The sequence below is a fragment of the Microtus ochrogaster genome, chromosome 8 (genome assembly GCF_000317375.1).
Source record: "Microtus ochrogaster isolate Prairie Vole_2 chromosome 8, MicOch1.0, whole genome shotgun sequence".
In the NCBI taxonomy this organism is placed as follows: domain Eukaryota; kingdom Metazoa; phylum Chordata; class Mammalia; order Rodentia; family Cricetidae; genus Microtus; species Microtus ochrogaster.
Genome location: NC_022015.1, coordinates 74,600,116 through 74,613,712, shown reverse-complemented (window position 1 = coordinate 74,613,712; position 13,597 = coordinate 74,600,116). Strand labels below are relative to the sequence as shown.

General features: G+C 40.0%; 1 protein-coding gene across 2 annotated transcripts in view; it reads left to right on the top strand.

Moving 5' to 3' along the window:
- The window catches only part of Nt5c2 (5'-nucleotidase, cytosolic II), a 146,634-nt gene that overhangs the window by 105,938 nt on the left and 27,099 nt on the right, over positions 1 to 13,597 (top strand). For both annotated transcript variants that reach the window (XM_005352422.3, XM_026781577.1), the window contains one exon: positions 5,471 to 5,544. In XM_005352422.3, the coding sequence (XP_005352479.2) occupies positions 5,471 to 5,544 (74 nt within the window). The remainder of the gene's footprint in view (positions 1 to 5,470; positions 5,545 to 13,597) is intronic.

Genomic DNA, 13,597 nt, shown 5'->3' with positions numbered 1-13,597 from the left:
TGTCCTGGAACTAGCTCTTGTAGACCAGGCTGGTCTCGAACTCACAGAGATCCGCCTGCCTCTGCCTCCCAAGTGCTGGGACTAAAGGCCTGCGCCACCACCGCCCGGCTAACAGCATGTATTCTTAACTGTTGAGGCATCTATGAGACTCCCAAATGTTTTTCAAAGAAAGTAGTAGGTATGCAGGAACTTGAATTATGACCAAAGTGGATGGTTATAGTTAATAGCATAAACAAAGCCTCAGGGCATGTTTAGGAAATAGCAAACAGTTTGCTAAATAAAACAATAACTAATAAAGTAATGACAGGAAAGGGTACATGGTGTGAATGATACAAGATCAAACTGATTTTAACATAATAGAAGGTTTCAACTCCTTAAAAAGCTAAGAGTTGGTGATTTATTAGTTGGGTAGCTTTGAGCATTGACTAAAGATAATTTGAAAAGAGTAGTGTGTTAGAGCTGGGCTTTAGAACTGCACTTCTCAGGCTGTCCTGGGAGGACTAACTTTTAACATTGTTTCCCATTCTATTTCCAGTTGGTAATATTTATAAACTATAGTAAAAAACAAATTACATACAGACAGAAAACATTTTGTTCTTTTGTTTTTTTTTGAAGTAGGTTCTCACTTGTAGCTCAGGTTATCCTCAGTTGTTCAAAAGTTCTGGTATTATAGGCACTTTTTACTACTATATTCAGCAAAAAATATTTTTCTATAAAATTATTACAAAAGTCTCTAAGTAACTGAAACTTCTGTATAATGTCGTGGATGAGTGAAATATTTATAGATAAGCATTGGTTTCAAGCAGCCCTGCCGGTTTCAGAGTCGTTAGCTTCAGTGTGAGGACAAAACAGTGAGCAATGGCTTCTGGAGAGTTAGGGCCTTGGTGAATTGTTGGCGCAGAGTGGAGTGAAAGGCACTTGGAAAGGTAAACAGCGGGTGGAGGCAGCAGGCTGTGGCTGTAGGATTGAGTGCAGGAATGCTGTGGCAGAAGCAGGAACTGATTTGGGGAGAAAAGCTGCTAAATTGTTTTCATTAAAAAAAAATCTACCTTTATAGCATTTTTCTTTTCTTTTTTTCTGTTTTTGTCTCACTCTGTTGCTCAGGCTGGCTTCAAATTGTGGCAGTTCTCTTGTCTATGCCTCCTAAGTGCTGGAGTTGCAATTTAACGCTAATTTATTATAGTTTATAATTTTAATTTGCCTACTCAGATGCACTTGGAATCTTGTCTTGCCGAGCAGTCTGAGTCCTTGCTGACAAGAGCCCACAGCGAGAACAGATGTCCAGGAACGTTTCACAGCCGAGTCCTTGCTCATCTGTTGCTGCAGTAGCTGTTGTTGGGCCCGTGGCCAGGAAACTGTGACTCTTAGGCAAAGGGAGGAGTTACAGATAAAGTTCGCCATTGCCAGAGAGAGTATCCAAGTGGATTTGTGTGGAGCAACAGTGATATCCAATGACAAGTTAAATTAGACGCAGAGGTGTTTTCTCCCACACTGTCTCAGAAGATACATGTCTTTTTGAAGTTAGGTTAAAGTCACACACACTAAAGAATCCTAATTTTAAGAAGAATTTTGTTATGTGTCTTCAGGAACTACTTTACCCAGATAGTTTCAGTTTGCACAACGGCAACCATTGACAGATGAGGTAATTCTGCTTTCAATTAGAGTCAATCCAAAGCCAGTAGAGTTTGCTGTTTACAGAATTTCGAATATAGTAAGTTGCATGTTTATGTTAAGTCTGAGACTTTTAGATTCCTATTCTTAAAGCACATTAGTATAATCATTTTATTTCTTGCAGTTAATATCTGTATATGAATGGCATTTCTTCAAGTTTTGTTTGTTTTTTTTTTTTTTTACTTCACTGCTGTGGAATGTGATAGTAAATACTGCTAAGCATGTTTTGTTGAAGTCTGTTAGTTTCACAGTGTTTCTGTGTACCTCCCAGAGTTTGTTTCTCCTGGTAATGCTCAGATCTTCAACTCACAAGTGTCTTATCTATGGGAATTTCTGGCTGGTAGTTACGATTGGATGCTTAGTATAGCTGTAAGTTTTTGTGTGGTAATTAAACATTTTAAAACTTGCTTTTAATTTTTACAGATGTGTTCATGCTCTTGAATGTAGGTAGAATTATTCTTCCAGTTAATAATTTAGTAAAAAGAACACAGTAAACTGGCATTGGAGGATCTGTAGAAAGGTCTTGGAACTTAGAAAATTTTGATTAATCTTTTGTTTTGAAATATGTATGTCAGTGAGCTAATCTTTTCATTGATACCTTATAGTTGGCATAACATCTTACACTTGGTTAAGTTTATAAGCTCAGTGGAGAGTGTCATCGGTTTCAGGCTGAGAGATAAGCATCTGTTGACTGTGCGGAGACATGGTAGGAAGCTTTAAGGTTTCTCCTGTGCCAGAGTCAAGGTTTCTCTTTCAGCAGTTGGGTGTTTAGCATCTTGGTAAACCTTAGCGTGTATGTGCAGTCCCTGTATTTGGCTTAGTACTCTGTGGCATAGCTGTTCCTTTGGTTAGTTATTACAGCTTTGCTTCTGCAGCAAATTAGATTTCATTTTATATAGCTCCTCCCTTTAGGGAAAGAAAAGGAAGGAGGTTTTCACACCAGGGTCATAGCAGAAATGAGGAGGGAATAGGAGTGGTTCTCTAAGTTCCGGAGCTGGTTCTGTGAAGTAGAGTACTTGTTTTGAGTGAAAAGAGAAAGGATATTTGATGAAAGTTTTTCATAAATGATTGCTTCCTAATTAAAGTGTCTTATTAATATATTGTGTGCACGTTTGTGCAGATGTGTGTATGTGTGGGGATGCATGCCACTGCAGGCAGTTGGGGAGGTCAAAGGACAACTGAGAGCCTTCTTTGATGATGTTCCTAAGATTGAGCTTAGATTTTTAGGCTTTACAGCAGGTGCTTTTGCCCATCTGCCAGATCAGATTTCCTAATTTTAAGAACATATAAACTTTTGTAGCTCTGTTGACCCTCAAAAGACATTTACCAGGAAGTAGAAAAAGACAAGGTTTCCTGAGTAAATTGGGAACATGGGGACCTTGGGAGAGGGTTGAAGGGGAGGGGAGAAGCAGGAGGGGAGCAGAGAAAAATGTAGAGATCAATAAAAATTAAAAAAAAAGGACATTTACCATGGTATATGTCATGTGAGATCTGTGTTGTAGCCTATATCCAATGAATGTGTTAATTGAGTAGGTAATGTGTTTGGTTAAGTCAAAGAGGAATGAGAAATATGACTTTATGGATATTCAGCAATGATTATTTTGGTAAAAGCAGATTTTCATATTCCTGAATATGTCACTTCCAGAGGTTAACAAGGATGTGCTGTTCTTGCTGTCTTTTGAAAATGCGTGTGCTTTTGAGATTTCCATGGCGGTGCCTATTGCAGCCTGACTCTAAAACCAGCTAACGTCTTTCTTCTATCAAAATTGAAACCACTTTTTAAAAATTATGTGGTTCTCTATCTCTTTCTTAGAATATGTACTGTGAAAAAAAAGTCTTGCTCAGTTCCCTCCTGCGTATATCCCCTTAGGATATTTTAGGCGTGCCAGCTGTTAAGGCTCTGAGCAAAGATTTATTCAGTTGGCCCCTTTGCTGGACTTGAGCCTGTGTGAAGAGCCCCAGCATTAGTAGTAGCTCTTAGTTTTTAGAGTTACAACCATTATTTTGTGTCTTTCACCTCTGTTGTTTTCAAAGGATTTATGTAGTTGGGGATCATCAGTAATGAAGGAGATTTTGTTATCAGTGAAAAAGCAAGGTAGAATTTGGGAGGATCACTGTGGTGCTTGGAGTTAAGTTCTTGTTTTTGTTGTTGTTTTAAGGTCTGTAGCTCGGTGATAGAGTGCTTGGTGTGCAAGCCCTGCGTTTGCTTTCCTAGCACTTCAAAATAAAAACATGAAACTAACAAAAAGGTTTGGGTAGGTATCATTTCTCCTCTAGTTCTTTTTTCTTTCTACTGTTAATATTCTTTTTCTTCGCTTACCATACATAAGTCAAGATGAAATAAATACTGATGTTCAAAAAACTTGTTTTTTTTTTTCTTTTTTCACTGTATAGTTGGGGATGACCTTGAACTTTTGTTCATCCTGTTTCCACCTGGGACTACAGGTGTATGCTTCCGCACCTGGTTGTCCGTAATGCAGGGGATTGAACCTAGGGCGGGTTTGCATGCTACGTTCCGCAGACCTTGGGGAGTATTTTGTTTTGTTTCCATTTTAGAGGGTTACACCATATATCCTAGACTGACTTGAACATGAAATTGGCCTGCCACGGCCTTTTAAATGCTCCTTCACACCTGCCTTACTTCTTTATTATTTATTTACTTGGGTTTGTTTTCTTTTGAGACGGTCTACATGTAGCTCAAGCTGGCCTGGAATATGTGATTTTCCTGCCTTAGACTCTCTCTCGTCTGCTAGGGTTATAGGAATGCATCATCATATCCAGCTATTTATTTATATTTTATTTTATTTTACTCTTTGGTTTTTTTGAGACAGGATTTTTCTGTAGCTTTAGAGCCTTTCCTCAAACTCACAGAGATTCGCTTGCCTCTGCCTCCTGAATGCTGGGTTTAAAGGTGTGCACCACCACCACCTAGCCAGCTGTTTATTTTTTGTTTTGTCCCCTCTTGCTTTGAATCCTGGGCTCCAATGTTCCTTCTTCCTTAGCATTTTGATTACTTCAGCACTGGGCTTACCTTATCCCTGGGCCTACCTTACTGCTGGGCCAAATTGCTAAAAGTCTCCTCCTACCCCCTCTTATCTAAATGGAACAGATAAATAGCAGAAAAGAAAACCCAGTTAAAAAATAGGCAAAGGACCTAAATAGACTTTTCGCTCAGAAAGACATATAAATTGCCAACTGATATGTGAAAAGGTATTCAAAATTATAGACCATCTAATCACCAGGGAGGTCCAAATTAGCATCATAATTAGATATACAAGGGTGTTGCTTAAATTGTTATAGCCAAAGTGGAAAATAACACCAAGTTCCCAAAGAAATTAAAGTAATTTAAGTAAGTACCTTATGAACCAGCAGTGCCTTAAAAGGGAGCTTCTAGTATTTGCAATGACAGAGATAAACTTAAATGACATTAAAGTACAGGAAGAAATACAGCACAATATCACTTACACGTGAAATTTAAGAAGAAGTTATATAGATAGATATAGAGGATAAACTAGTGGCTGGGAGTGAGATACAGTTACCTTGGAGTCATTTGTCGAAGATTTCTAAGTACATGATGAGCATCGCAGTGGTCTGGTGTACTCGAAACCGCAAAGGAGAGAGGAGGGAAGCGCTGGACCCCCGTAGTCACTGTGTGTATGTAGCATTAAGTCATCATGCTAACACCTTAAATAATGCAGTAATATAAAGTCAGCTGGGAAAATAAGGAGACAGTATAGAATAATAATTTCATTAAACTTCAATGTTAATCAAGATACAACTTTCTTATTTTTTTTCACAGGGTGTTTGTGAACCGAAGTTTAGCCATGGAAAAAATAAAGTGTTTTGGTTTTGATATGGATTATACCCTTGCTGGTGAGTAATGGTTTTTTATTTCTTAAGAATTGCTGGTTTTGATTCAATATAGTGGGTCCACAGGCAGTTCAGTAATCACTTGTCCGTGTAATTAATCATTTATTTGGCTGCAAGAAGCTTTTGTTGGATTGTCCTTCCATTGAGATATATGAACACTGAAGATACTCAGTATTCTTGAGACTTGTTTTCTGAACTTGTACGGATAGTTAGAAAAAGTCCTAATGTTTCTTTAAAACTCTTATAAAAATCTTTTTAGGGCTGGAGAGATGGCTCAGTGGTTAAGAGCATTGCCTGCTCTTCCAAAGGTCCTGAGTTCAATTCCCAGCAACCACATGGTGGCTCACAACCATCTGTAATGAGTTCTGGTGCCCTCTTCTGACCTGCAGACATACACACAGACAGAATATTGTATACGTAATAAATAAATAAGTATTTTTTTAAAAAAAATCTTTTTAGTAAACTTATAGATTAATGAATACATTAATGTGTGTATTTGGGCATTTTTGGCTCTTATTCTTTCAAGCTGTTCTTCAAAAGTAGAAGAATTTTTTGAGACAAGTATCACACTATACTCCAAGAAGACCTGGAATTCATATGGGCTGGCTTGGACCTGGCATGGATCTTTTACATCTGCTTCCAGGTGCTGGGTTTATAGGCATGTGGCAGTGCCCAGCTTAAAGATGAATTTCTGGATTTCTCACTCTGCTATAAAGTTAATTATTGAAGTTTTTAGTATTTTATTTTTATGGATCAGGGTGGGGGTTGTAAATGCTTGGATTGCAAGCATGAGCCACCACACCCAGCCACAGAGTGTTTTGTTTCTTACCCCATTTCCATGTTTGTTTGATTGTGGTGTTAGGAATCAATGCTTCAACCCTCCAGCATCATAACGATTTACTCTTTTTTTAAAAGAAGATTGATTTTATTTTTAGTGATGTGTGCACATGTGTGTGGGGAGGTGTGCACATGAAAGCAGGTGACCACCAAGGCCGGAAGAGGGGGTCAGACCCCTTAGACTTGGAGTTACTGTGCTTGTGAACCTCCTGCCTCGGGTGGCAGTAACTGAAGTCAGGTCCTTTGAAAGAACAGCGCACACTCACCTGTTTAGCCATCTATCTCTCTACCCCATTAACAGTTTATTCTTAGACAGATAGGCCATGTGTTCATTTCCATCAAAATGGTTGCATGAGCTTTGCTCTTTATTACAATCTCCTTAAAGACGAACACTGTGCTCTTTCTTCCTTCTGTCTCTGAGATATAGCTGAAATAATCAGTGTATTAGGCTATAGTTTCATCTCCTCAGAACTTAAAATTTTTTTTGACGGCATCATCAGTATATCCTTTACGTTAAGTAGTAGTAGGTCTGATGTATCGGTTGAGCACCTGTATATATGTTTAACACATACAAGTGCTATTATGATACTCAAACGAATCTTTCAGAAATTCATTTTAAAAATTGCTTTTAGCCAGATATGGCAGTGTGCACTGGAGCCTCAGCACACAGGAAGCCATGATTGAAGGACTGCGTCCATCATGTGCAGGGGCAGCCTAGCGAGAGCCCTCTGTAAAACAGTGAGATAGACAGAACCCTAGAATGTAAAGCTTGCTTTCCTGAATGTTGTCATTAAAAGTAACTGAGTCACTTTTGACACTGCTAAAACACACAAAAACACAACAAAAAAAACCCATAAAGAAGACTTTTTATTAGAAAAATGTTCCATGAAATACAGTGATAAAATAGAAGAGGTATGCGTTGTTTGTCTATGCCTGTCTTTGAGGTTTGAGTGTTTGGGATAAATACTTTTGGTATGTATGTATGTAGTTAGTTATTTTGAGGCAGGGTGGCCTTGAATTTATTATCTCTCCTCAGCTTTCTTAGTGTTGGCCTGCTTGGTGTGAGTCTTTGTTCATTACGAATCATTCCCTGTGCAATTCTGACATCTGCTAAATTCCCTCACAGCATTAAAAATTTTGTTTCTGTGTATGGGTGTTTTGCCTGTATGTGTCTCTGTACTCCATGTGTGCCTGGTGTGTAGGGAGGCCAGAAGAAGGCATCGGATACCCTGGAACAAGAGTTAACACACTGTTGTGAGCTTCCAGGTGACTGCTAGAAATCAAACTTGGTGCTCCTAACCTCTGTAACCTCTAAGCCATCCTAGCACATCCCCTTCCCCAGAGGACTTTATAATATAGTTGAAGGGCTTGTTTGCTTGCCTTTAAGACAGTGTCTCACTGTATGTCCTAGAATTCAGTACACTGGGACGTCATTAGCTTTCAGCTTTGTGTGCAGTTCAAGCTGGACTTGGGCTTGTCGCAAACTCCCCTGCCTCTGCCTCCTGAGAGCTGTAGCTTTGGATAATCTACTTACTGGCTTGTAAGTGTCTCAAGGTCAAGGGTTTTCCTTTTCTGTATTTTATGTTTAGTGTTAAAGTGTTATATGGTAGCTGCTAAATCCATACTAACTTTAGGTTCATGTATTCTAGTCTTCCCTCTAGTCCAGTGATTCTTAACCTCTGGGTCATAACCCCTTTGGGGATTGCATAGCAGATATCATGCATATCAGATATTTACACTGTAATTCACAACAATAGCAAAATTACAGTTATGAAGTAGCAATGAAATAATTTTATGGTTGGGGGTCACCATAGCAAGAGGAACTGCATTAAAGGGTCACAGCTTTAAGAAGGTTGAGAACCACTGTTCTAATCTATTTGAATACCCACATTTTGTGTTTTTTTTTTTTTTTGAGACAGGGTTTCGCTGTGGCTTTGTGGCTTTGGAGCCTGTCCTGGAACTAGCTCTGTAGACCAGGCTGGTCTCGAACTCACAGAGATCCTCCTGCCTCTGCCTCCCGAGTGCTGGGATTAAAGGCGTGCGCCACCAACACCTGGCTCACATTTTGTTTTTTTAAAAAATTTTCCTGATAAGACAAGTTGTAATCCTAGTACTGGAGAGGTGGAGAAAGGGGGATCCATGGGGCTCACTGGTCAGCCAGCCTTGCCAGATAGTCAAGCTCTTGTCTTATAGAGCAAAGTTAGAGGTGCTTCTGTCCCTTCATGTTCTACTCCAAGGCCTACATGGAAACTCAGCCTACAGATGTAGCCCCTCCAAGCTCCAGGTTGCTGACAGGCAGACCTTGGAGCCTTGCTTTTAGGGTAGGGAGTGTGGCACCAGTGTGGACCCAGCATGTAGGTGCTGGGGATCTTTGATGAACCCCAAGGCTTTGAAGATCCACAGCAAAGCTCCTCGTCCAAAGAATCCAGGATAAAAGTGAAAAGTGTTCTGTGTTTGAACAAACTGGAAAAAATCCAAATAAAAGTCAGTTTGAAGAAAAATATTTCACCTTGACTCACTTTCTGTCATATCTGAAAACCATGGAAAGACAAAGGATCTTGGAGGGCCAATCTCTCAACAAAGATAGCAGTTTTCTTATTTCAAATAAAAAGGAGACAAAGTGTGCATAAACATTGGTTCAGTTTTCTCCAGTACCAAGTACAGCGTCTGTATAGACACAGATTTTTTTTTCCTATCCACAGCGTGTTATCAGATGCCTTGTCATGAGGAGTAAAGATTCTTCACATTGATGTCATTAGATAATACACTGAATAAAGTCAGAATTGTGTGAACTCAGCTACTTCTGTAAGAGATGCAGGGACAAGCTGGTGTTGGGACGCAGAAGCACGGGTCCCTTTTTAAAGTCGATGTGAGCCAGTCGTACAGCCCTGTCTGCCTTTATGAACTGTCTATCCAGAAGCCAGTCCATTTGATGAGATAAACCATCCAGTGTCCGAAAGCCAGCAGGCTAAATTCAGAATTAATGCAGCTGACAGTAAATACAGTGGAACCCCAGCTTAACTTCAGTTGAAGGAAAAGAGAAAAAAGAGATCATGAATGTTGCTTACAGAAATTTGAAGATCTTGAAACTGTAAATGTAATTTTGTTCTTGGGATTGATATTTTAAAAGTCTTAATAATGTTTTTATGTTTCAATCTTACCTTACTATTCTAATTGTAGTTTGTGACATAATTATAAATACTATACTCTTTGATAGTGGTTCAGTCGGTAAAGTGCTGTCTCCAACCCCAAGTTAGAATGTCCAGGATTGAATTCAGTAGTTTCTATTAGTGATTCCAGCTTTTTGGGGATTAGGGTGGGGATGGGGGAAATGAGATCTCCAGAGCTCATTGGATAGCCAGCCTAGCCAATAAGTGAGACCTTGCTCTTCTCATAAAGGTGCTTGCCAGGCAAACTTAGAGGTCTGAGTTCAATTTCTGGAACCTCCGTAAAGGTGGAGGAGAAAGTGGACTCCACAGAGTTATCCTCTTACACGCACAGATGTGCAGTCACAGGGCCCCCAATAATATAATTACACAAAAAAGTGGAGAGGAAGACACCTAATATCATTCCTCTGACCTCCATATGTGCATCATGTGCACATGTGCACACATATACAACACACACTAGACATCTACTCACACCAAAAACAAGTTAATAAAATTTGAAAATAAATATAAACAAAGTAGATGGTTCTTGAGGAACATTACCCAAGGTTGACTTTTGGCCTCTATAAACACACACACACACACACACACATGCCTGTACTTGTATCTGTTCATACCCACAACTTGTATGCACATGAACACAGACACACACCAGACAGACTGACCACTGGAATTTTTATTGGAATTACCTTAGTTTTGAGATAAGTTTGTCAAGAATTCATATCTTAGATGTTTTGTGTTTAGTATACACACATGCTAAATCTTTTTATTTACCTAATCTTCATAGCATCTCTAGATGGCTTGTGACTTTCAAACTGTTTTATTTTATGTGTATTGTATGTGTGCCTCGTGCCAGCAGAGATCACAAAAGTATGTCAGAGCCCCTGGGGAACTGGAGTTACAGAGTTGTGAGCTGCCGTGTGGGTGCTGGGAACTGATCCCAGGTCCTTTGCAAGTGGATCCCGTGCTCTTAACTGCTGAACCATCTCTCCAGTCCTCAGTTTGTGGTTTTTGATATAATGGCATTTCTACGTTGTGAAATTTATTTATTGTAGATTATTAATATATTTTGTTATTGAGACAGGTCTCACTGTATCAGCCTTGGCTGGCCTTGAACTTACAGAAACCACCTGTCTTTGCCTCCCAGATGTTAGGATTAATAGCATGGTTCACCACATTCAACACAAACTTTTGTAGTAATAAGAGCGACGGGGCTGCGTCCCCAGCACCCCAGCCGCCTGCTAGCTTATGCCCCGAAATAACAACACACAAATTGTATTCATTTAAACACTGCTTGGCCCTTTAGCTCTAGCCCTTACTGGCTAATTCTGATATCCCGATCAACCCATCTCTAATAATCTGTGAGCACCGGTCTTAGTGAGCACCGGTCTTACCGGGAAGATTCTAGCCTACGTCCATCCTGGGTCGGAGCTTCATCACGTGTGTCTGCCCAGGAGCGGGGCATGGCATCTCTGCTCCAGAGTGCAGAGCTGTCGAGTCTGAGCTCACTTCCTCTTCCTCCCAGCATTCTGTTCTGTTTACTCCTCCCACCTATGAGGGCCAGCCAAGCAGTTTCTTTATTTTTTTAACCAATGACCTTCCTCCATCAAACTTTATTGTAAAATTTCATTTTCTGGTTTTTGTTGGCATTTAAAATACAGCTTTGTCTATTACCTTGTCTGATAGAAGTCATTCAGTAAACATTTGATTGTTTATTAGGAGGTAAAGGAAAAAACCAATTTATTGTTTTTATCTAAAATAAAAAGGTTAAACATTCTATTTACATCTGTAAACAGTTTTGTTTCCCATTGTGGTGGCTAGAAAGTCTCTCTAGCAGTAGATGTGGTTGTATTTATACACACGTGCACACACACACACACACACACACAGTTCAGAAGCCTTTTTTTTTCTTTTTTTTAAATTTTTCGAGACAGGGTTTCTCTGTGCAATAGTCCTAGCTATCCTGGTACTAGCTCTTGTAGACCAGGCTGGCCTTGAACTCACAGAGATGCCTCTGCCTTCCAAGAGCACTGGGATTAGAGGTGTGTGCTGCCACCACCCAGCTAGTTCAGAAGTCTTAAGAGAATAGGACAATATTTGGGGCTGAGGTTGTTATTTGTATTTATTTAGTTCCTTCATAAATATAGATGGACACATTGACTCTTAGCTTATAACTATGAAAATGGAATGGCGCATTCCTTAATCCCAGCACTCAGGAGACAGAGGCAGGAGAATCTCAGTGAGTTTGAGGCCAGCCTGGACTACAGAGTGAGTCCCAAGACTGCCAGGGCTATATAGGAAGACCCTGTCTAAAAAACAAAACAAACAAAACTGTGAAAATTGTTATTTCTAATCTGGTTCCTCTTGGAAGCCACTTTGGTCTCCCTCCCCCCTGTAATGTAGAAGTCTGAAGGTTTTGTTTTTTTGTTATTTTGGTTTTGGTTTGGTTTCACCTTCTCATTCTTAGGCACTATGATTGACAGGATGCTATATACTCCCCAGACCTGTATCCCTAGATCTAACTTGTTTACCTTCTGAGCCATTTCCATCAGTCCAGTGATAAACACCTTATTTGCTTTTGTTAGAACAGATGGATACCATGGCTCTTATCCAGTCTCCACCAACTCTCTTGAGAAATTATCAGGCAGACAAGAACTAACATCTGTAAGTCATGTACCTGTAGTAGGAAATGTTCTTTATGAACAGTGTGCCTTTAATCATAGTAGTTCCTTGAGCTCGGGGTCACTGGGAATGTTTACAAAGAAAGCCAAGTCAAGACATAGGATGGCATACACATAATACAGGAAAAAAGAAATATCTTTACTTTCCATTTACGCTCATGGCCAAGACCCATAAAGCAAAGACAGGTTAGCAAGAAAAAACATTGTTTTGTGTTCTGTGACATAGACCTTCCAAGGAAACAAAGACCCTGAGATATGAGAGGACTTGTGTGTTTTCATGCTAGGATTTGTGATAAAGTAGGCAGTCACGGGAAGTATGACTGGACAAGGGTATGTTCAGATTCTTCCTGCATCTTCAGAGAGAAAGATATTTCTTTCTCTTCCTTGGTGGTCTAGCAGAGTGGTGGTATTTCCTAATGTTTATGAATTCACTAGCCCTGGGAAGATGGCTAGGTTTTTCATACCAGGTATGATTTTCCTCCTGTTGAATGGGCTTAAGGCCAATTAAACAGCAGTTGGTTACACTCACTACCTAGCCATGCTGGTGACTGCTGTGGTTCACATTGTGACAGCTGGGGAGGGCTGTTTACTTGCTTCCTTCCCTTGATAGCTTATGTAGTGTTTTTCTAGTACTATGGACAAAAGAGGTTTCAGATCCTGACCAGCATGAGTTATTTGAGTCTTGTGTTTTAAGCGTTCAATGTCTTCAGCAATAGGGGCCGCCCTCAACCCCTGAGAGGCAGCCAAGGCATTAGTAGTCTCTGTTGCTTTGAGAGTCATTTGGACTATCCCAACCAATCTTTTAAAAGGAGGTTTCTCCTACTTAGTTTGGGAGTTTTGTAAGTTTATAGTTCTGAGGCGGGGGGGGGGGCATTGTCAGCCCAAATAATTTAACTTCCTTTAAGATCACACAGACATTTATTAATTCTTTGAGAATTTAATATACTGTATTTTGATCATACCCACCCCACAACTTCTCCTATCTCTTCTAGCTTTATCTCCAACATTCTCCTTACCACTTCTTAAAAAAACAACCCAGTGAATCCAGTCTGTGCTGCCTGTGTACTCATGAGTGTGTACTGGAGTGTGGTAAACCTATCAGATGCCACACTATTAAAGAAAACTGACTCTACCTATGCCAGAAGCCATTAACAGTCAATAGCTTCTCAGATTGGGGGCTAGTGAGCCCATCTTCTACATGCTGGAATGTTGACTGTTTAGCTCAACATTTTCTTTTTTTTTTAAACTTTTTTTTTTATTGAGAAAAGGAGAAAAAAAAAAGACAAGTTTCCACTTCCTCCCAGCCTCCCATTTCCCTCCCCCTCCTCCCCCCTTCTCCCCCTCCTCCCACCCTTTTCCCCCTCCCCCCAC